The 25,189-nt window shown below is 38.2% G+C and overlaps 1 protein-coding gene across 5 annotated transcripts in view; it reads left to right on the top strand.

The window, feature by feature from the left end:
- Positions 1 to 23,476, top strand: part of LOC139816842 (uncharacterized) — a 91,313-nt gene extending 67,837 nt beyond the window's left edge. For 4 of the 5 annotated variants that reach the window (XM_071784611.1, XM_071784610.1, XM_071784609.1 and 1 more), the window contains 12 exons: positions 9,350 to 9,516; positions 9,892 to 9,968; positions 10,048 to 10,146; positions 15,872 to 16,250; positions 18,081 to 18,341; positions 18,803 to 18,953; positions 19,296 to 19,410; positions 19,526 to 20,630; positions 21,001 to 21,048; positions 21,125 to 21,165; positions 21,277 to 21,420; positions 21,490 to 23,476. In XM_071784611.1, coding sequence (XP_071640712.1) covers positions 9,350 to 9,516; positions 9,892 to 9,968; positions 10,048 to 10,146; positions 15,872 to 16,250; positions 18,081 to 18,341; positions 18,803 to 18,953; positions 19,296 to 19,410; positions 19,526 to 20,630; positions 21,001 to 21,048; positions 21,125 to 21,165; positions 21,277 to 21,420; positions 21,490 to 21,582 — 2,680 coding nt within the window. In that variant the 3' untranslated portion in view covers positions 21,583 to 23,476. Of the gene's footprint in view, positions 1 to 9,349; positions 9,517 to 9,891; positions 9,969 to 10,047; positions 10,147 to 15,871; positions 16,251 to 18,080; positions 18,342 to 18,802; positions 18,954 to 19,295; positions 19,411 to 19,525; positions 20,631 to 20,983; positions 21,049 to 21,124; positions 21,166 to 21,276; positions 21,421 to 21,489 lie in introns of those variants that run through there. The other variant, XR_011733096.1, reaches the window with a different exon arrangement.
- Positions 23,477 to 25,189: the final 1,713 nt, after the last annotated feature.

Raw genomic sequence — 25,189 nt, 5'->3', positions numbered from 1 at the left:
TTTATGTAGATATATGCGTATTTCGTGGAATGTTGTGTGTATATATTGTTAATTAATATAGACAAAAGTCGAATGTATGCAAAGTTTAAAACGCGTCACGAGAATAAATATCTGTTCAATAGTCGTATCGTTAAATCGCGAAAGGAGATTTCTTCCAAACCTTTCGCTTTTTACACGGTCAGTGCACTTGTCGAAACATCAAGCGTGCCTTCCGTAACGATTGATTGAATCATCGGTGAGCGTGCGATGCGCGCTGGCCGGTCTCTAGATAACGGCAATAAACTTCTGACCATGAACTCTCATACGGTCGTTAGACTTCAGAAGTCACATACACCGTTTCCTGAATCAATAAGGAAATAGTCCACCCACGATCGTGATCGTGCACTTGAATGCGCGCTTTGTGCCATCGCGTTTCCGCGCGGACTTATGGCTTATGATTCACGTGGGACGAGTGTCGAGCGTTCACGGGTTTAATGAAACACGCACTAATTACCGCGATAATTGCGCGCGCTCCTGCAATCTGTCATTTCCATGGTAGGTATATGCGTCCGTCGTCGCGGGCCGGCGTTATTTTCGAAGCATCAAAGTGTTTCCATGTTTATTAATCTGGAGAACATTTAGAAACATTGCGTCGCGCAATGATAGGTTTGGCTAGCGAAATTCGCGATAAATAAAGTGATTCGCGCTTTCTTTCTATTCTTGGAATATCCGTACGTACATATGAATGTCTGGTTATTACGTTTCCTAGAGAATTCCTATTTTATATATTATTGTACTTTGAATATGCATACATAGCGCGCAATAATTTACAGTGCACATATTACACATGTATTCCGCGTGTGCAGATATATAATGTTTATGTGTCAATCCTCAAAACGTAATTAACATGAGACTTGGTAATTTGCTGTGATTTTAATCTCTTCTATAAATCACACACCACCTACATAATTCTCTATAAATTTAGATATATCCGGAGAATTTGTATAGAATATAAATTTCATTTAATATTCATATTTAAAAAACTACAATTATTTAGCATGTATAATCTATTATACAATACTTTCAATTATATTATTTGCATAATTTTATATCATGTATATTTAAGATAAATTTAAGATAAATTTTGAATTTATAAAATTTTCTTAAACACATTTTTTCGATTTTAAAAAATTAAAAAATCCAATTCTTCGGCTAATATATTATTTTTAATTTTACTTGATAAATAGAACAAAATTCTATTATTTATTGAGTTTTAACGAAGTACTTTTTTGCATCGAGTAAATAGTATGTAGTGTAAATTTACAACGAGAATTTTATCCATGTGAGAATGTCCGTCGGCGTGTTGCTCTTGTTACGTTTACCACGACCTATCCAACTTATAATTCCAGGACACTTCTCGCACGCTCTCACGTCTACTTGCCTATGCGTGCGTGCTTATGCATGTAGAGCACAAAGGAAGAAGCGAGAACGGGGTTTGTCAGAAATTTTTGTTCTTTTGTCCTACTAGCTTAGCTTATTTTGCTGATGTATATTCGTAGCGTATACAAGGTATGTTGGAATAATGCCGAGGAAAAGATAAAAAGCTCTGAAAAAAATCGATAAAGGAAGAAATACAAATTATTAAACAAGCGAAATCGAATTTAATTATATTTAGTAAGTTATTTATATAATATTTCAATTATATAAATAACGTACGTTTATTGCTGAGCTATATATTTATTTATTACTGCATCATTTTACTAAAGAAATAACTGTACAGCCCGGTTAGTTGATATTAGATGGTTTTTGAAAATAAGCAAAATTGGTCGATCTACATTACGAGGAATTAATTCAATCTGACTACGCTTTGTATACCGATGAATTTATCAGAATCAAATGATAACGAAATAAATTAATAAAAACGAAAATGAAAGATGACTAAATATGCGTGGTTATTGATAGCAATATGTGTTTGAAATTTCCATTTGCTATGGATTTTTTATTTAATTTTTGCTTATATTTTGAAATAAATATTTTGAGATAAAAACTGATTTTTAAATTATTTAAGATGATAATATAAAATATTTCTTTCTGTTCACTGTTATTATAATTTATTTGTTTGTTTCCTTTGAAGATTAAATAAAATTTCGAGCTATGAAAGATAGTTCGCAAATACCGAGCTGAATATACGAAACATCGACAAATAAAGAATATGTGGAAATACAGAGTTTCTGTTATATTTGATTCTGCCAACATGACAACTTTTTTGCTGTTTCTCTCTCTCATACACACACACACACACACACACACACACACACACACACACACACACACACTCAAACACACACATTATCTCTTTGTCCTTACTTTTGAAATAAAATTCTTTCGTTATCGGATTTTGCTCGCTTGACGAAAAAGCTGACGAATCAGAGAAGAGAGTGCCAAAATGCATTTAATCCTGCGAAAATCGTATTACAAAAATCCATTATTGTTCCGAAACTCGCTTTTCTCCGTATTGTACATCCTAATGGAAGAATTTTCTTATACTTCTTGGAAACTCATTTATCTCGCGTAAGATCACATATCGCCTACTACATATATGCTATTGTTCATCTGAAATTAAATCAGATCTAATGTAATATGCAAAGTCGATATATTTCCATTGATTTTATAGAACTAGTTCAAGGTCTATGCATTTTTTCATTACTTGAAACAAGTATAACCCTCTCAATGGTTTTTAAGCTTAAGATGTTTGTTTCTTAACTTTCATCATGGACAGAACTGCAAATAATGAGACAAACGAAATTTTATTCCTTCCAAATATACCAGATGGTATTGACTACTTGAGAAAAGTCTTCCATCCAATTACACTGCTCTTGAGGTAGATAACAAAGAAATTGCTTCTAGGGGCGATTTACAATGTCTCCTGAAATTCCATTATACGTTATGACTGTAGAAATGATTTTTTTCGAGAATTACAGCATATCAGTTGGCATCGGTGTACTTAAAAAAATAAAAATTTATTTTCTAAAAATTAATTTATCTTTACAAGCAATAAAAACATAGATCTATAAATATATCTAATGAATGCTTTTAATGAACGCGTTTCGCCGTTCTTTTTAATTCCTTCCGGCTTGGTTGGCTTTGCCCATGTCGTCTGGATGCCATATACGCAAGGAAAAAACGCAGATGATATAACTTGGAATAGAAACGGTTACACTTGGAAGGGCGCGTTTATAAGAACCATCTGGTCTGACATAATTTATCGCGGATGTAGCGACTTCAAAATTAAGTTTAACTTCAAATTAATGACTTCTCTGCCTTAATTGCCTTTGTCAGCAACGCCACCAGAATAATTTCAACGCATGATGACGCACACAAGTATACTCTGCATGGCGCATATTTAATATTCATAGTAAAATTATATTCTACACAATCCTCGCATTATCACATGCTGCGGTTCGCTAATCGATTAACGGTGACACTTTAATTACCGATCATATCCGTTTCACGTTTTAATGGTGTGTCAGACAGATTACCATATAGCCACCGATGATATAATTAGTAATAATTCACAACGGATGTAGATATCAACGACTTTCAATTTTTCTGGCCTCCTCCCTTTCTCTTTCTCTCTCTGCTTAATTAGTGGATTATTTTTTTTATACGTAAACTTTATGACGTATGATCATAATTTTTTTTGTTCCATTTAATTAACAATTTCTGATTTTTTAAATAACAGGACCGGTTATTGAATTCAACAAGAAATACGGTAGTTGTCAAGCGTTGTCACACAGAACGCAATTAATTGCTCTGTTAATCGTAATATATACAATAAAATGAAAATCAAATGAGGATTCGCGCGATTTATTGACGGATATCGTTCATAATTCTCTTCGGCGCTTTATGATTGTCGGAGGTCGCAATACGAAAATCTTGTTATGTAAAGTTGATCTTGTCGAATGCCATCACGTGCATCTGTGTTTCGATTGAAAATCACGCTCGCGAACGCCGAACGGGACCAAAGCAAGAAAGAGAGAGTAAAGATATAGGTATAGTAAAACCACGCGCGCAAGGCATTAATAGATATGCGTGATCGTTTATTGATGCAAACGATCTGCCTTCGTTTTCGAGATTCTTCCGATGTCTCTCGGTCATAAAGACTTGTTTATTGATGAATATTATCGCGCTGCCGCCGGCATATCGGCCTTGACGAAAGATCCGCAACCGGTTACGTCATCCCGAAAAAACGTTTCGACGGCCTTGCTTGACGTTCGGGTCGAATAAATTTCGTGCGTGGTTTCTTTTTCCGCGCGACGGGAAAAGAAAGCGCAGAGCGTGGTGTCAGCGCCGCGTTTTAATTAGGTCCCTAAATCGACGAGAGAGCGACTTTCGCGACCTCGACCCGCGCTACTCTCTTCTGACGAGGGTGAGTCGAAACAATCGATCCGCCGCCGCGGCCGCCGCCGCGCCGTTCAAGCATCCGCCACCCGTCCTCCGTCCGCCGTACTCGAGCTTGCTACCTCGCATTCCTCGCAACCTCGGCGAGAAATATATATTCCCGCGTAAAATTGCGCTAACGCTGTTATTGTCTCGTGTATTGTCGCTTCTATATGCGCTCGACGGTGGCGTCGTTGAATTTTTACATACCATTGTTTCTCGTGGCGGGTTTAAATATTTATTGCCTGTCGTGTAACCGTCGCGGCTACCGAGATATACGTCCTGCCAACCTGCGAGAGTTGCGTTATTATATTATTATGACGCCGGGATATATGTTCGACAGCTGACATTTACGTCGGCAGCTCATTCGCGTGCAAATCTTTCATCAAATTCTACATATCGTCAGCGTTTTTCTTCTATCGTCAGTTGCAGTAATTTTTAGCGGATCTGTGAAACAAATATGATAACTAGCTTTTCAAAATGTATATATCCATCAACGTCTTTCTATTTTAATTGCGTGCGTAATCTCTCGTGTATATTATCAATCGGAAGTTTTCGAGAAAAAGAGTCTGTGATGTTCATCTAATTGCTGTTATCGCGCGCTGAGACGAAAATAGAATTATTATTTGCGCAACTTGATAACGTGATGCATGGCACGAGAGCTCGAAAATTGCGATGCTCGCTCGCTTAGGACAAGGTTCTACGAATTGGATTAATTATCTCCGTCTCTTATCCTGTTTTGTGCCTCTTGAAGCTGCTATCCCCGCAGCTGTTTTAACTACGACTCTATCAAAACGTCAAAGCGAAATCTTGACGGCGTTATCGGCGCGACTCAAGGTCAGCATTGGAGTAATTGCCCAAAGTAATCGTGACATTGTGTAAAAAGTCGTCAGATAACATTTGTACGCTGATTTTGGAAATCGCGTTATTAATATACATTGTGTGCAATTAAGAAGAAATTTTTCACCAATTTTTACTTGAATTAATAAATCCGTTCGCTATAGTCGTACGTGCCTATCCTTTCAATAAAACTACACGTTTTGCAAGTATAATCTTGTATCATCATTTTAAAGCGATCTACTTTTGATATATTATTTTTACAGTAATTCATCCAAATTTTATGATAATTATCTTGTATCATCATTTTAGAGCGATCTACTTTTGATATATTATTTTTACAGTAATCCATTCAAATTTTATGATAATTACAATCTTAATTGTATTTATTAAAAGTTTAGGACAATTTTTAATGGCCGAAACGCGCGTTGTAAAAGAATCACTTACGCTATGTAACGTTTCGCTCGAAGTCCTTTAACTTTTATTTCGCATGTTTTTGATACGCAGATAATATTAATGATATTCATACGGATCGACTAAAATGGGACACACTGTGTACTGAATGGCATTTCACGTTAGTGTTAATCTGCGTCATCGATGCTATAGCACATACTTCAATCAACTGTATAACGCGCGCATCCTCTTCACTTAACAGATAATCAACAAAATAGATATACAATTTCTACAACACTTCCTAGGTTTTCAGGAACCTACCGTTTGTCGTAAACGTCGTATAATCGTAAACATTACCGCCCTCGTGCGTTAAATGTTTCACATATGATTATACGATGTCATTGTGATTTGCAATTGTGGAAGATAACATTAATTTAACTTTCTTATCAAGCACCATTCGCAAGTATCAACAAACAATCGGCTTATCTTTAATTTCTCCGGTTTTTATCTCCGCGGATTAATGATCGCGATAGATTGCAAATATTTCATGTACGCGACCGCGTATCCTAAACAGCGTTTTGCGCGTCATATCGCGCCTTTCGCCCTTTCCACCCGTTTCTCGAGCTGTCCCCGTGATATCGTTTGTTAACGTTTATAGCGCGCGCTCCGCTTTCCGACACGAGATACTCGGGAGTTGATCGAATAGGCACTCGGCCAGATACGCAGCGGATACCAGTTTGCTACGCCAAAGCGCCGATTGTTTATTGCCGGTGACGTGTCTCCGCGGGGGAAGCGTCGCGCGAGATAAATATTTCGGACGGCGAATTATTAATTCAATGTGTGTTAAACCAATTAGACTGACTTTCGCGGGGACGATTGAGAGATTTATAACCGAAGTCGAGACGAGGAGAGAGATAAATTGACCGCGCCGCGCGATTCCAGAGAGAAGACCTCGCGGGCGCGCGCAAACAGATCGTGAATCGAATGAAATCACCACCGCCTTAGCCTTGATCTATAACTGTCTTGTACCCGAGAATGCGCCTCGCATAGCGCCCTAACAATGTGCTTGATCCTTTTTAGACGGGGCACATTGTAACGTTATATATTTGTAGCTGCATAGATACCTATATCGCATATTTGTCGATTGTCCATCCAACATTGTCCGCACCGCCGGTCTTTTTCTTCGTGACAAAAATATATTTTATCTCCGTGTGACGCGCACGTGGCGCGTGGCGCCAAAGAAGTGATCAGTCAACACTGTGATTTAAAATGAAGGTTTAAATATCTGACCGCGACTCACCAGTGGAAGTTGCCACATGATTATGTATATTTATTTTATAGTCTTTTTCACGGTTTAGTCATAAGTCATAACGAAGAGGTTTATTGGGGGGTTAGGCCGTTATAGCTTTGATCCTGTTATATAAGCTATTCCAGCGCACGAGCAAAAAAGATTAGGGCCATAAATGCACGTGTCAAGATGCCGCGAACGCATGCTTGCTTTCCTCACTTCGATCATTTTATACGTATGCACGGACGAGCAACAGGTCGTTATTTCCAAACACTTATGATGTAACGCATAATCCAGCAACATTGTACCGAATAAGAGTGTTTGTGAATTGAACGCACGCACTCAGTTTCCACAAATTATAAAGATAGTTATCAAAATTATGTGTTAAATTATATTTATGTGAATTATATAATTTCATGCACCGAACAGATATAATGATAAACGGAACGGATTAATTGCGTTGTACTCTACGTAGTAGATTGATAATATGTCAATTAGTGCGGAGAAAAATATACGTCATTTGTTTTCTTTTGAATATCCGATTGCGCAAGCCTGCAATACGTTCATGAAGTAGTATTTAAGTTACAGCAATCCATCAACATGTCAATCTATCAATGCAGGATTAATCGCTCGAATAATTCGAAGAAATTTTTATTGATCCCTTTTGTAATTTGTAGACTTCCGGAGAGACATACATATCTCGTTGTACATTTAACCTTTAAAACCCGGGAAGTCAATTTTTTGAGTTTAGACTGGTTTCAGTTTTTTTTTTCTGGAATATTACTTTATATATTAGCATATATTAAAAAATGTTTTTTTTTTCGAAAAATTAAAACATTTACCTGGTTTCTAAAGGTTAAATTACCGCAAAAAAATGGAGAAAATAAAAAACCCCATCCGGTTTAAAAAATTAATATAATTATATATTATATTAAAAAATTCATTTATATATTATATTTATATAATTTTTTATTACTGATATTATAGTTAGGGATAAATATTATCGTGTTTATAGTTGGGGAACAGAAGTCTTAGTTAGGGACTTTGAGAATATGTGGGATTGATAATTATCGATGAATAACAATTATGCTAAATTCATAACTATGATGAATTTAACGATGAATATAGTTCAAGAATATTTATTATGAAATGACAATTTGATAAAACATTTCATGTTTTATGAAATCTCGATGATACTTTTAATTATAAATGCTAGAATGACTCATATGATCTCAAGATCGATGATCAAGAGGACCGCATTAATGATACCCTGCAAAATGGATAACCAAATTGGATATAAAGAATTTCTGTTAAATACTGACGTACTCTCAGTAAGAAATAGATCCACGATTGTTTAATCTCATATCTGGTACTTTGCTACTTATAAACGATTTAAAAGTAAACATGAAGTCGGCCGTTCTTGCACTTTAATGGTGTCTCAATTGAAATTTATATTTGAAATATGTTTAACAAATAATTTTATATATAGCTTTATATATAAAACACATACATTTGTGTGCATGTATTTGTTATGTACATATACACATATACCTATATATATATTTATATATATATATATATACACATGTCGCACGCATCAAAATAGTTCGAAAGTATCAGCGCTATAAATATACACACGTGTAAGATATACACGCGATTGTTTATTAAAGTAGTAGTACATGCATACACATATGTTATTAACTATTATCATGTTTATGCCATGGCCTTATTTCTGTGCATAATTGTGCAATATGGTAGTATATGGTATACCAGTTTATGTACATTGTGGGAAACTGTACAATGTAATAAAGATGTTATGACTTCTGCGTGGGAGACTAATGACAATTTAAGATACTTGTTATGGGAGATAAATTAGACGTGTGATTACATATAATTAATTAGGATCGATTATTTATACATATTTATTTATAAATTTTATTTATATATATCATCATATAATTAAGATAAAACGTGTTTCTTATATTTAGATTTTAGTAGTTTTTACAGAAGCATATTATTATTGTTGAAGAAAAAGTGTTGCTTTTTTTTATAATTGCAATTCACATTTTTCTCACAACTTTTAATTAAATTCACTGTGTATAAGAATTCTCTACAGAGAATGTTTATCGTCATTACAACCAATGACATCCTTTTAATAAGATCGAACCGGTTTTCCTCATATCATGCGAAATATTCGAGATGATAATCCGTACGAAATTTTATACGACAAATTTATTTTATCCCCGAATTTATGGAAATGTAAATTTGAAGTATACGTGTCACTTACGTCATTATAGCATAAGGAAATGTGTTTCTATAAATGCAAAGGTATAGAATAACTTGTTCTATTTTGTATGCTATAATGATTTGTGGACGTCACTGAATTTCGCTTGTTTTCGTTCTTTGTTACAGCAATCCACGTGCGTCGCGAAACATGGCGGAGAAGCAACGCCGCGACAACCTCAACGCAAATATATCGACGATGGCGACCCTCGTGCCGAGCGTTGCTGGAAGTTCGAGGAGAATGGACAAAATATCCATCCTGAGATTAGCTACCGCCTTTCTGAGGACGCGCTACAGTAAGTCGACCTTGCGAAAACATTTCTCGCATCTCCCAATAAATCATTTTCTTAATGACTCGTTAAATTTTTACGCCTCACTCTATCGAATCATTTCTAACAATTCTGGTCTATTATTATGGAATTGTTATTTTTGTTATTATGGCATTATAGTCTATTATTATTATTACTATTTATTACATTCTATTGTTAGGAGATTTGAATTATCTATCATATTGCATTACATTTTGTTATATTTTAACCGCTCCGAACATAATTATAGACTACGAATAACTATATATAAATCCGCTGTTAATCATTCATTCGTATCGTTATAATTACGATTATACAGGTATGAAAAAAAGCATTACTCACGATCTTGTACATTATTTACAGCACTCGGAAGCGGCTCGATGAACTTTCCTTCTCCGCTGTTCAAAGATCAATTTGATCTGGAGCAATTTTTTGTGAACGTGAGTATACAACATTTATCTCTAATGTAGATCGACCAAGACGATCAACACTCTAGACTCGTTTTTCAAATCATAACAGCACCTGGTTGACAGCGAAGGATTCTTCCTCGTTGTCACCGCAGCAGGAAAAATCGTCTATGTCAGTCGACAAGTGGAGCAACATCTCGGTCATGTTCAGGTGAGTTTTCCTCATCATTAGCAATATAAAGAATCAATCTCCATTAATATGATCGAGGACTATAATTTTGCCGATGTTTCTCTCTTGAAACTTTTTTTGCCGTAAGCTCTTTATTTTATCAATTGCACGAATATCGCGGATATATTTTCCGCTGAGGAAGAATTTATTTTAAAAGACTGTAGAGTGTTGAAGGATTTAATTGGTTTTTACATCCCGGAATACTAACGAAAGCGTCGAATAATTTATAATCTTGAAGACATCGACTTTCGATACGAATAAATTATATTAGTTCCGAGAAAATCATGAATTTCTTATCGCGTTTGTACCTTGATATTTTGAATGTTTGAAGTGCTTAACATCGCGAAACGATTTAAGTTTCCTTTACTCCCTTCGTGCACGCAGCAATTGAAAAGCCGATTAATCGTGAGTGCCAGAATTATCCTTGTTTCAATCGACCGCGTACTCGTCAATATTCATCCTCGATGCCTCGATAAGCAGTAGCGTCAGATAAAAATGCAAGCGTATTATACGAATGAGAGAACCTGCGCCTGTACACTTTTTCAATATATTGTTTACCGGAACATAGAAACGATTAATATTACGTTTTTTCGTGCATCGATGATAAGATGAAGCTTGTCATCGCTCAAAACTATTTACCTCGCAACTATTAACCGAAGCTATATTTACGCACCATCGACATTTTCACGGAATTCTACATCTCTTCCGCGGTAGATCTTTTTTACAATGTATTTGTACTGCGGCGGTTGAAATGTGCGTGTGTACGGGCATTTTCGCGCCGGCGCGGCGCGCCAACAAGATGAGCGGCGGGCGAGGGAGGGTGTACAGCATAGGGCAGCGATCGCGATCTCGTGGCCGCAGCTGCAGCCTCAGCTGCAGCACCGACCTACCCTGTAGCGCGCGGAGTTAGGAATTATCGATCAAATGAATGCGTGCAACGCAAATATGCTCCCATGGCAACCGGCGGCGCGCTCTGTGTTGGCCTCCTCTGTGCCCTCTGCTCCTTTTCGCTCGGCGATGAAAACGTGTGTGCCCACCAATATCCATCAGCACGTTCGTTTTGCGTATTTGTACGCGGGAATTTGCCCGCGCGCGCAATCGTACGCGAAAAGATTGCACGTCCGGTTTCTCTCTCTCTCGTGCGCGTTTTCGACGAAAAATTGCGTCGCTGCAAATGAAGCGTGCGATGATCCCGCTTGGTAATTATTCATCGGATCCACGTGCGACTTTTCCCCGGAAATTCACGTGTATTTAACTTCATGCATATCTATATGCATATCTCTCGCTCGGGTTTGGCGAGTTTCCGCAGAAATCCATTTTAATTCGTGGAACATGAAACTGAAATGTTAAGGAATTTTGTTTACGTTAATTGTTTTTTAACTAATGACTCCCGAACGATTGAAGGTACAGTTAAATATTTTAAATATAACCAACGGATATTTTTACGTAATATACGTAAAAATCCCGGTAAAAATATTTTTCATATAACAGCGTGATAATAGCTTGGATTAAAAATTATAGAGTTTTTGTTTTCAATTTAATTAAATATTTGGTTAATTAAATAGTATATGGTTTAATGAAGTAACGATATAGAGATATCATTATGGGATTTAACTTTATTACACTTTATACTATAATAGCAATACTGTTTAATTTACAAAAGAGAAGAGTTATATAAATTATTAAACGAATTATTATTTAATAATAATTCTTAATAATATAATTATATTATTAAACGAATTATTATTATTCGTCATTCCATCAATGTCTATTTCTCGCATTAGAAGAACGAACGATAACTCTATATCGTAACACGCGAAATTTGGTTCATCGAGAAATATTAATTTAACCAGATGGGAATTGGGTAAACGCCGCGAGAATCAGAACGTAAAATGGAGCGTGTGATTAACCGGAGGCGGATTTAAGGATCAAGTAATGAACGTTACGGGAATAATGCGCGTGCTCATTTATGTCTTGCAATAAAATCAGACCGGCTAACTATCCGCTACAGATATTAAACGAGTATATTGTATGCGGAATAATTAGCGCGATCGACATTGAGATACGTATAACGAGAATCTCGCTTTGCTACCCGCTCTGCTTGCTTCTTTGTCCCTGGCGTAGCGTCGCCATCCGACAAGATCGGCGTGCCAGCTTTTCCGAACTATCGGAGAGACGTCGTAATTATGCACGTGACGCTGCTCTCTCTCTCTCTCTCTCTCTCTCTCTCTCAGCGATCAGAATAATTTTATTTCGCTCAGACTCGGCGCGCTATGATAAGACGAACTCAAAGAAACTAGCTGAGAAATTCTTCATGCGGATATAGAACTGCGCAACACACTGAGGAGATATTAAATGGATATACGAAAAAGAGACGATAAGAAAAAAATATAAATAGTACCTCAAAAAAGTACCTCGTATTTTTATCTTCGGATTGGAAATTGCAAATGCAGAAACGGGAAAATAGAGATATCTTACGTCAGATTCAAACTCCGATGTTAAAAACAAGGTTCATTTTAAAGCAACTTTTGCCATGAGCGTTGCACACGTGTCTGAAAAATTCGATACGTCAGAAAGTCTAAATCTGTATAGTTTTTTTTTTAGATTTTTAGATGTTGTATATTTCATTGATTTGATTTTTCTCCCTCGCTCATTTCTTTCATGAAATTGTATGAATGCTGTCAAGTGCGAACGTTTATCCTTGTTTTCTGCGCAAACAACAACATCGTGTCTTCATCGGAATCTACCATTCTACGACGTTGCCAATCTTAGTGAAAGGTCGTGCGAAACCTCAACGTTCGTCGGACGGTTTGCGTGGAATCAAGTCAATAACCCGACCCATCGATTAGAAACCGAGTCGCCAGCCTACATATAAGGATCCCCGGATAATCGAAATTTAGAAACAAAGGAGGTCAATGGCGTACAGCCGGATCTTTTAAGCGGTATCCAGAACCACATTCACGAAGACGCTTCATTGATCCTTTCCGTTGTTCGCGAACATGAAGTAATTAAGGTAGTCCTTTTGCAGCACCTAGTAAAGTAACAGTCCGTCATGAGGTAATTAAAAACAAACATATTGCAACATCCCAATTAATTATTTACTAATTAAAAAAATATCACAATAGTGGTGCGGTTGGACTCAATTCTATAGGTGCTGCAAAACGACTACCTTATAACAACGCGATTAATTGTACACGCGAGAGAAAGGCTTACATGCTTTTTTTAGTTATTAACGGAGAAGTTCCGTATGCACGTGTATACGAAGGTATACGAAGCTCCTGTCCGTCGGGGTCTTGATTTCGCAAGATCTTCGGATTCCCACGGTCACATTGAGCCACGCTTAGCGAAACTCCCTGGCGGCGTACCTATATAGGATCGTGCGAGCGCTAAGAATAGCTAAGCGACCAATTTTGGTGCTTTCGGCAAGGAAAATGTGGGTTTAGGCCGTTGACGCAAGAGCCCCTCGATCTTCAAGACAAGGTCTTCAAGACAATATGACGTGGCAAATATCACGAGCTTCGAGGAATATGCCTGTGACGTAAACACATAAATTAGGATGAGAAAATTTACGATGTTAGGAGCGAGAAGGGTCTCGGATCTCTTCGGCAGATCATAACGTCGTTTTTGCATTTATATCTCTCGATAATACAGTTATTGCGAAGAGATTTCCGCATTTTCAACTACTTACTTTCTAACTCTGGCTTTTCTCTTCTTGCACCATGATTTCGTAGGAAATTGGCTGTCAATTTCAGACTCGGTTTACGAGGAGCTATCAAACGCAAATCCGCGTAATTGTTATTCTTTTACGAAACGGCACGGAAGATAAAAATCTCGTTTCTGTTTATTAATAAATTTTGCGAATTTATCTCTTCTTTTTTTCGACTAGCCGAATGGTCCTTCGCTCGTTTTGAAAAGCCATAGGACCCTAATAATACTCTTATTCGCCATTCATTCGTGGCGCGTGCTAATCTCACCCTCTGTTATGCAATGACTTGTTATATATATAGCCTATCTGCGATCATTCATTGGATTGAATTGAGTTGTGGGGAGATAATCGTGTTGGTGTAAGCGACGCTAAAGAAGCATCGAAACCCTAATAATCTAAAGTCTGGAAGGGCGGGAGAGTCAAGAGATTCTTCCCAGAAATATTTCTTTCGAACGCGTATCTCTAAACGCTAGAAACTAGCCTAACTAACTTTAGGGTTATCGCCCTTATGTTTGCGTTCAAGGTCGCACGTGTTTACGTGAATTGACCCCGAGATCGCTTCCAGAAAATCGCACACGACAAACAACAGGAAGGATGAACCATTCACACGTCACTATTAGAATGAGAAGGCGCTCGACGCCGAGAGGCGCCGATCGTCCGGGCAAAATTAATTGAAATCCATAGAGATCCACGCCGAATTAGAGAATTCGCCGGAGACTTTAATGCGCGTTTCAAATTCTCGTTCTCGGATTTCACGGGTTCTCAGATTCGCAGTTCGTAGCGGGGGTGGGAAAGCTCCGCGAATATGCGCTATCCGCGCTTCTCACCTCCCCTGGCTGCCCGCGAGCCTTGAAGGTTTTCTCCGTGTTTCTGCGAGAAAACAACGAGGCGGATGGCGGTGGGATGGCGGCCGTGAATAAAATGTAAAAAAATGTCCCCCGCGCGCTATATCGATCGCGGGCGCGTTCGCCGGTGGCGCTCCAGATTCGCAGGCGTAACGATAATTCGCCACTCTGCCGTAACGAACCAGCTCTTGGAAGCCGGCCGAGTACCACTTCTTTCTATCTCTTTCTCTTTCTTTCTCTCTCTCGCTTTCGGCCCCACTTGTACAGGAGATGCCAGAACTGGCGGCGATAGAGAAGGATGGCAAGAAAAGAGGAGTAGGTGGAAAAAGGACAGACGGGGACGAGAGTTGTTTGCGAGCGTAGTTTGTGGCTTGCTCTCATTTTTTAAGAAGACACTCACAATCAGGCTGTATTGTTCTCAAGGAGAAACCTCCTGCCGCGAAAACAAGCTCCGTCGCCGACGTGGTGCGCCTCCATCGTCGTCGTCGTCATCGTCGTCATCGTTGTCGAGGTATCGCGTCCGAGGGCTGACGCGATGTGTAGAGCCCTTCACAGAAGGAGTCTGAGGACTTCGCGAACGAAACTTTGAAGTACCCCTGTTCGGAGAATACACAAAGATGCACCCGTGTGCATGCATGGAAAATTAATAGAATCTAAACACGTCAATGGCTACACTTCAGCTTGAAATAATTATTTCTGCTGCAATAGCGAAAGTTAATTAATGAACGATTTAATTATATTTTAATTTATTTCTTAAATAAAATGTAATTATAGAAAAATACTGAAGATACCATATTGTTTTACCGAAGGTGAGGAAGGAACATCGATTCTTCTCGTTCCACAGTATCGGATTATACTTATCCGATCGTCTTATTTATTCTGAAAACGCGAAAGTAAAATTGATCGATTGATAAAAATAAGTAGGAGACTAAAGTTTCTCGCACGCGCGCGTGACTTCCCTTGTAACTCGTAATTCTAATGATGAATCTTTATCCTTAATACAATATAGGGACCAGGCGACTGTTGCGCGACTGTATTACTGCCGATATATATGTATAAGTCACAAGTTAACAAAGGTCATCACCGGTGCGCGGATTCATCTAAACTTGGAAATTAGTCTCTCACACGTTCTGAACTTCGGAATTGTGTTTCGCAGAACGAGCTGCTGGGTCAATCCCTATATAATTTCATCCATCCCGAGGACCATGACGTGCTCACGCGTAATCTCACCCCCGACGGGATGCAGCCGATGTCGGCGCCGTCGCCGGCGGGCGTCGCGCAGGTGTCCGAGTTGGCGCACGACAACAGTTCCAGCTCCTCCGAGGACTCCGCGACGACGAGCAGTCGCCGGACGAGCGAGAGCAGGACCAAACGCTTTTCCGAGCAGAGACGACACTTCCAGATCCGGATGGCGCAACGCGCCAACTCCAGGCGCGATCACACCCAGCATCAGTGCTTCGACGTTTCGGGCCTTCTCCGGCTCGCGGAGGCCTGCAAGAACGCGGACGTCAGCGGGAGCAGAGGGAGACAAAGAGGTAAGGACTTGATTGTCCTTCCGACATCGATAGATATAAGATGTTATCTCGTAACAGCTTGAGATTTGGCGTCGTTTTGGCGTAAATGGAATTTGATACGTCGGGTAAATTTAACTTTAGAAGATAAATCTGAAAAGATTTGAAGCGCGTCAAGAGCGCGGTCAGAATACGAATTTAATCGTCAAATTGTTTTCTATTTCTCTTCTGCAGTGTCGCTTAATTTATGATTGTGCCCTGGTCCATTATCCTGATTAGTTTGCATAATCCAAAACGCAAACATTACGGTTCGTTATGCGATAAACGTTACATCCTAATTAGTTTGCATAATCCAAAACGCAAACATTACATTTCGTTATACAACACAAACGTTACATTTCGAATATGGTACGCAAGAAGCGTAACAACCGTGATGGAGAACGATCGTGATCGGCATGCATTTTAGCATGGCTCAGGTACATGATACCTCTCAAAACCTGAACTTCAGATTGTTGTTATTCCGCTTCACGTTGGGATTCACCCTCTGATTCTACTGATTCTAGCGATCTTTGTATAAAATATTTTATTGAAATATGAAAGAACAGTCTAATCGTTAAGTTTTGACAAGCTATCGCGACTCGAGTCAGATAATTGATTCATGAATCAGTTCGATAAAAAAAAGAAAATCCCCGGCCATTAAGTAATTTAGATCAGGGAGGATATCTAATCGCGGATTCACAAACCAATTGCGAACGAAATGTCATTTACGTTCACGTGGCGTTTAATCCGATTACGATTCAATCGACGGCCGCCGAGTGTCTCGGTTACGCTGTTTTATCGCGTGGCACGGCTAACAACAAGATCGTTCCCATCGCGATTCGAATAATCCTATCGTGACTGCTGTGTTGCGTCGGCAACCGCAGACGTTCCTTCCGTATAAATCAGCAATATCGTGCCTCATTACGTATTCCATGTCGAACGGTCCCGCGCGGTGAGCGACTCTCGTGCGCGTATACCTCGGATCGATGGTCTTGTTTTATCGCGCGACACACGGCTGAAAAACCTGTACGGCTGGTTTCGAAATGGGTATCGCAAATATTTACGCTACTCCTGTATTTAAATTTAGACCTTCGCCGTCGCGCGGACGAGGATACGTAGGCGCAGCGTCACGAGTGTTTAACGTAGGCTCTTCTTTCGTTTTCTTCTTATTTTTTTTTCTTTTCCGCTCGTGTCTAAGATGAGAACCGAAACGCGGCGAAAAACGCCGTGTAGAGAGACGCGCTCGGAGAGACGGACCGGCCGACACGCGCGGGCCTTCAACCGTGCCCGCCGATCCTTATTACGCTGGATATCCAGACCTGTCGGCCCTGTCGCGCCACTTTTCAGCTCGCGAATTCCTTAACGTCTTTCGAATCACTCTCTCCCTGCCTGAATACTTAATGGAAAGCCAACATCCGACGTAACTTTCCACTTTTCGGCGTTAAATAATCTCGGTAAGCTGGTTCGAAATTATATTTTCGCCGCGGATAGAGCTCACTCTCGGGGAAAGTAAAATATGATTTACGTATTTGCATTTTTAAACCTCTTTTATCTTCTCCAATAATCTTGTGGTCCAATGCCTGATCAATGCCCTGGAAGCGAACCTCGGCCACTCTTTAGCCGATTTAATTCAACAAGATGGTAGATTTAAATATCGCTTCTCGATGAGAAGATTAATCGATTTTCTGATGGTATTTTTCTTATTGATCCAATTCTCTCCTGGGACAATCCTCTCTTTTTACCTCGCTCTGATTTGTACCTCGTGCAATCGCTGATTGTTTGCTAATGATGACGATTTTGGAATGGCTTTTCCAGAAACCACGGGAACCAGCAACGACATCGTTTTCACCGGCATAGTGACCATGCCGAAGAAGCGGTCCATCACCGAATTGTCGATACTGGACGCGAATAAAGACGAGTACGTGACGCGGCATCTGGTCGACGGGCGTATTATTTTTTGCGATCACAGGGTGTCCGTCGTTGCCGGGTTCTTGTCGGAGGAGGTATCGGGCCGGAACGCGTTCAGTTTCATGCACAAGGATGATTTCAGGTGGACGATGATCGGCCTACGGCAAAGTAAGTTTCCGCATTTAAATGTAATTAGCGCTAAGCCCTCATTGGAATACTTGCCGCACCACTCGGCAGCTGTCACATTTTACAACCGATACCAAGATCTTTTTTCTTTCTCTTCCCCTCTCTTTGAAATTCGAAGAAAAATTAGCTAAAGCATTCGAGTAATATTATGTCACTTCCTAATTTTATCACTTCCGAATAAGCCATTAAAGTTGTACACGGCCGTATATTTACATTAGTTTACATTAATAATGTTATATTATGCATTACGCCAGCATTATTTTAATGGATTCAAGCTTTACGACGCGATCGTTTATGAGATGTTTTACATGCTATTTCCATAACCAATTGCAATTTGAATATGTCAACAAAGTATATGTAAAACGACCTATTTAGAGTCCGATGTAACGGGTCAAATATCATTTTGTTCTTGTAATTAATCACGATTTGTTATGCATTTGTAGTGTACGACCGTGCCGAAACGTGTGGCACGTCGTGCTACAGGTTAGTCACGAAGAACGATGGATTCATCTACTTACGGACCCACGGTTATTTGGAATTCGACAAGGATACGCAAACAGTGGAATCCTTCGTTTGCGTCAACACCTTGGTATCGTAAGTATTCGCATCTTAAAATAGATTGCGGGGCAAGTGACAAGGCGAACAAGGTTTTGATTGATCCGAATAACGATATTAACGAGCAATAAACATTAAAGGATCTTTTTTTCTAATTATTGTGGAATTATCACCACTCAAAATTAAAAAACTTGTTGAGTAATTGTTGAGACCGCGAGACAATTTATTAAACGAAATTTCTGCTTTTTTACTCGCTCCAACCCATCTTTCCAAGAAGAAAGAGCTCTTCTTTTTGTTCTTCAAGTGCTAAAGCAAACACGTCGGATATCATATAAGGTGTATTATATTCGACATAAAGCAATGGGAAAATTTTGTACGCAGGGAAGAGGAAGGGATTAAACTAATGAAAGAGATGAAAGCAAGGTTTTCTGCCACCGTGTCCGCAAGTAACAGAGGTCTTATTCCGGCTAGCGACATTAACTCACCGATAGAATTGGTAAGTCAAACTGTATATGTATCATGTTTGTAGATATAATACACTTTCGTTTACATTGTGCATGATACTTTGAATAAGAAGGTTGTTTAACGATCTGAAAATAATGGTTTATTAGAACTCAAACTCCCAGCCATCGAATCCGAGATGTGATCTCGAAGATCCAGCGAAGCTCGAGGATGCTATCACCCATCTAATCAGCGACCTACCCTCACCGGCTATGTCGGAGGACCGTTTCTCCCCCTCGCCGATGCCGCACACGCAATACGTGAAGGCTGCTATATTCTCTTCTCGTATGCCCCCGGCTGCCGCGCAAGCCAACAAGATTGGTATCAATAAGATCGACCACTGCCTTGTTATCCAAGGCAAAGGCAAAGTAACTCCGAAGCAAGAATCCAAACATACGATCGGAAAACTGATTAATCCTAGTAGCGCGGAGCAAAGCCCGATATCGAGTTTGGAGGGTGCGATGCCATCCGGCAAGTCTTTGTCAAATTTTGAAATGATGAACGCTGCCCCCAACAGCCATGGCAATATCCAGAACGCCGATATGTCTGCACAATCAAATCTTGCCGCTCTTAAGTCTAGTAAGAGCTCTCGCGCGTCACGTAATCATACATCATGTTTGGACATTTCTCAAAATACGAACGTCTTAAACGCGCAGGAAAGAATAGACCAGTGCAATGTGAATATGTTGTCGCCAAGCACTCTAAACGACGACACCACATGCAATATCAAGGTGGAACGTGGCATCGAAGAGACATTTAATTGTTTGGGAAAGCAGGAGTCGGTACTGCAATACTTCGACGACAGCGCGAGCGACAGTTCTATCGTCTCGTCAAAAATCGAGATGCACAATCGGTGTCCATTGAAGAGGATATGTAGCAATGAGGATCTTTTGGCGATGCATAGTAAAAAGAGACCCAATGATGTATACGCATCGATAAATGCGAACAACGAACAACAACGCATTTCTTATTTGAAATGTAAATCTTTCGCGGCTGAGTATCGAACGTTCTCGGATGAATTTAATCAGTACAATGACATCAATTCGCATTTGCTGACGATGGAATCTGCGCCTAATTCAATTCTGCACGATGTCGGAAACGACTATCAACAATTGGTAGATCCCACTGTGCCGCTGGTCGTAACAAATCACGAGCAGTTCGAGTTGCCGGAGGATACGTTGCTAGGTTCGGAACTGGAAAAAATTACAAATCCAGGTAAATTACGATAGTAACTTCTTCGATAGCGCCTAGCCCTAATTGAATCTTGGTCTCCTGGAGAAAAGCAATTTTATGTGTTTCTTTGGCTTTATTCTGGTTTTATTAAAGATGTAATTTTTATAGAAAGGGATTGTCCTTTGCTCTATCTCCAAAAGTAAGAGACTGAGTTTTGTTTTAAAGAAAATGAGATATTCTATTTTGTAATCTTTGAATAGTACATGATATAGCCTATACTGAATGTGTATTGTATTCATAAGTCTCATTGCCAGCTAAATTTAATTTCCCAATTTAAGTCACATTACAGCGTTATAGAATCAATTGCATATAATGAATAACATATTTTTGAATAGATTTTGTTCTCTTGCAGAACTTATGATGAAGATATTCGGCCGTAATGGATCTGCAGGTTTCGAAAGTGAGTTTACATATTATTCATAAATATCTTGGGAGGCGTATGTTCGTCAAATTAATTCTGATTCATATTGTTTCAGATTTTAACGAAGCAAAAATACAGCAAATAATATCTAATGATGTAAGTATACAATGATAAATGTGATTTATTATAAATTAAATTAATTTAAAAAATGTGGATTAGAGATCAGTTATCTCACAAACAAAAGCTAAATTACGCAATAATTTACAGCAAATAGTCAATGACGAGTTACGTCGCACGCATTGTCAGCTAGAAAACAGTATAACATTGAACGAGTCCCATATGAACGTGTTGGCGCGTGATCTCAAAAATTCAGCTCTCCGTATCCAAAGGGAAAACTTGTCACAGTTACGGGTAGGTTGATTTTGAAGAAATATCGCGCAATATATTAAGATTACTCATTATTTATTCGTTATTTTCTAGGCCGAGAATGATATACAAAAGCAAATGCTTAAAACTTTACAACAGGATCACTGTAAAATGCAAGTGAATGCCAAGCAGAAGCTTGGAATCTGAGAAATGGGATGGTCTCTAAGTCATCTCGCGAAAACGGCTTTCAAGAACGCGAGCTTAATATGATGATACATCCGGAAATTGTTTTAATTAATAAGAAACAAGCTTTAAAAGTTATCCTTTCCTTAAAAGACTAGGACAAAGCTCTCGGCATTCGCGTACGCGCAATTTGCATAATACCTCCTCGATTTGTGTTCTGAGATCTCTCTGTCTCGGATATCGATATCATCAAGATTTACGACGAAGATCTGGGTAATTATTATCAGTGCAGCAACGAATGGAGGTTTGCATCAGTGCGGGCGCCGTGTGTAAAACCGCTCAGCTCACGAAGAAGCCAAGACGTTGCTTAAGTTGACCGCAAGTGATTTACTTATTACTAAAGCAGTTTGTGTGTTCGCTTTCGATCCGCGATTTCCCTTGACCAGTGGAAAAGAAACGAATGGAAAGACATTGAAAAAAGAACTCGCACAGTATATAATCGAGTGATCGACGCATGTAAATGATTCTTTTTCTTTTCTTGTCGTTTTTACTCCGTGGGATTAAGGACTTTATCGCGCGCCGTCATGTAGAAGGACGCGTGCTTCGCTCACTAACTGATAATGCAAAGATCGTACAAAACCGCATTGTATACTGTTATTTAAAACGTTGATACATTATAACTGTACTCGCAAAGAGATGCACATTTCGAATCGATTTTTAAGGCGACGCCTCCAATCTCCCCACGCTCGGCGACCGAGCTGCCGATCACGCACGTGACGCTATGCCAAAAGAGTTAAGTTAAAAGTTAAAAGTTAAATGGTTAAAAGTTGAACACTAGATTTTCTATTATTAAGTCTAATATTATATATATATATATATATATATATATATATATATATATATGTATTATATACATATATTATATATATGTATGAAGTCATAATTTTATTATTATTATGGAACATATATACCCCGTGTTTCTTTTTTACTGACAGTGCTGAAAATATATAGTTTGCGTCACGTAACTATAGATTTTCAGTACTGGCAGTGAATAAAGGAACACAGCCATAGTACATTAATAATATAAAATTTAGTATTAAATTTTAACTGTTTAACAGAAGGTACGATCATCTCAGCATATTTTTGATATAGGAATGCTCCCGCGGCATAACAAACATGCGCAATCAGCAGCTCGGCCGCCGAGCCTCGAGCAACAGTGGAGGGATAGGAGGTGTCGTCTCAGAAATCGACTCGAAATGTGCCTCTGCGAGCACTGCATTATAAATAACAGTCGCTACTCAGGCAGATTTCCTGCGGCGATCGAGTGTTATGTAGTTGGCAATTTTTAAATTTTACGGTATAATGAACTTGTATATATGATATACATTCGATTTTAATGCAGCACGGCCGCGTATGGCACTTTTCTCGTGCTAACTCGCTCGCCGCAAGTCCGGTCGAGTTTGAATGCTACCTCTGCAATTACATATTTGTATCGGATGGATACGAAACCAGTCTCACTTTTTCTTTATTCTATCGGTTGTAATTGCAAATCTATGTTAAATATTAATAATACTCATAGTGTTGGCATTTTTTATAATTATAAAAGGACGTCACTGAAAATGTGTGAAAAAGACAATTTGGTTATTTTAACGAATAATGTTTTGACTTATCGCATCGTGTAAATTTTATTATTGCATATTTATATGGAACAACAAAATATTAAATTTAAGGATATGTCTTAGGGTTGCCACACTATAGATCGGATTTGTCCTTACTTTTAGGGAGATAGTTTTACAACTGTATGTACCTGAGAATTCTACTTACGTTTAATTGTTCTTGTAATGTTTGGAAATTGAAAGTCCATTCACGTGTTATTAAAAAGTGATGACAAATATAAAATTAATCATTAAAAAACGAATCTCATTTTTTATTTGGTTATCCTTTTCCCCGTCACGATTACTGCTTCATACACGATTCTATTTTTTATAATTTTCTTTAATACTTTCAAAATGTGGTAACCCTAAATATATCTCTGAATTTTAAGTTTCCATAAATTCAATAGAAAACCACTGAAAATATATTTTAATTTTACAAACATAGAAACGTTAAACGTAATAATATAAAGTAAGTGAGTAAGTGAGTTTAAATGAGTACATTTAAACCGACTCATATACTTATTTATAAAAAAATTGATTTGCATAATAAGGTTTTATAATATACGTGAGGTTTTAATATGTATCTTTTATAATTTCTTGAATGACTTTTGATCTAACTGGCCTTGCTATCCATCCAATATCATGTTACTACGCAAACATACATTAATAAACGTTATTTTTATTTCATCGTTGGTTGACCTCCGCATTAATGAGTAATTGCGTGGAAGTTGATACGGTTGACGTATATGTGTGTCAATTATTAAGATAAAATACATATTAGCCAATCGTGTTGCCAGCGATTACTTATGATGATGCGGGTCAGCGTGAATATAAACGTATTGTATATCGTAAAAGTGTTTAAAATGTAAAAGATATTAATATAAGAGAGTGACGGAAATTGTATACACTTGTCAACATATTCAGCACTGGCACTTAACAGATCTACAAATTTATTTGGATCCCACATGTACAGGTAATATAAAGACTGGCCATGTAAATAAAAATGTTAAATTTGATCTCAAATCGACAACGTTCAAGCGTTTCTTTTTTTCGAACAAAAATTACCCGGCGAGCATCTAGAATGTATATCTGTTATCTGCAGTCACGTGCTGTCTTATGTGTATTAAGTTAATAAAAAATACATTTTTTTCTATATTGTGTTACACTAAAGAACTGATTTGAAACACACGAATTTAATACATATAAATTTGTCATGCCTACGTTCTGTTGTTGTACATTTATCTTAATATACTTTGTAAGTTTTTCATGCTCCTGTTATCGTGCATCAACTTGTGGGACTTGGAATTTTATTGTCACTTGTAAAGAAACAATGTAACAGCATATATACATATATACGTATGTATGCATGTACATACACATACACACAAATGCTATATATATATATATATACATGTATATACAAAGTGAGTTTTATTTCGTGTGCCAATTATCTCAGAAAAGATTTGTTTATTGGAAAAATGTTTCGGATAAAAGTTGGAGGGTTTAGAGAGGCCAATAAACCATCTTATTAGATTTTGGGATCCGTGTTGGACCCAAGTAGGGCCCAAGTTAAATTTTTTTAATGGAAACTTCCATTTTTTATTGTATCATCTTTTTCTACTAATTATTTGGAATAACGTTTATCTGAAACTGTTTTTTATTTGGCTTATACTTTTTTACTACATTTATTCTCAAGAATATGCTGTTGCAATAGTACCCCAACTTTTTTAAATACTTGTGTATACACATTTTTCCAATAAACCAATACTTTCTGAGATAATTGGCAGAGATAATTGGCACACGAAATAAAACTCACTTTGTATACACGCATTATATTCATTGTAAAAAGTTTCGTTAACTCGTTTTTAATGTTACATTGGTGTCAAGTGAGGAAGTCAAGATTATCGGTCAGTAAAGGCCTCTATATAATTACGATCGTTACGTATGCTGGAATTGTGAAATTTGAAGCAGCCTAT

Source organism: Temnothorax longispinosus, chromosome 7 (genome assembly GCF_030848805.1).
Source record: "Temnothorax longispinosus isolate EJ_2023e chromosome 7, Tlon_JGU_v1, whole genome shotgun sequence".
Taxonomy (NCBI): domain Eukaryota; kingdom Metazoa; phylum Arthropoda; class Insecta; order Hymenoptera; family Formicidae; genus Temnothorax; species Temnothorax longispinosus.
The sequence above is the reverse complement of the archived record's forward strand: the minus strand, read 5'-3'. Positions and strand labels throughout refer to the sequence as shown.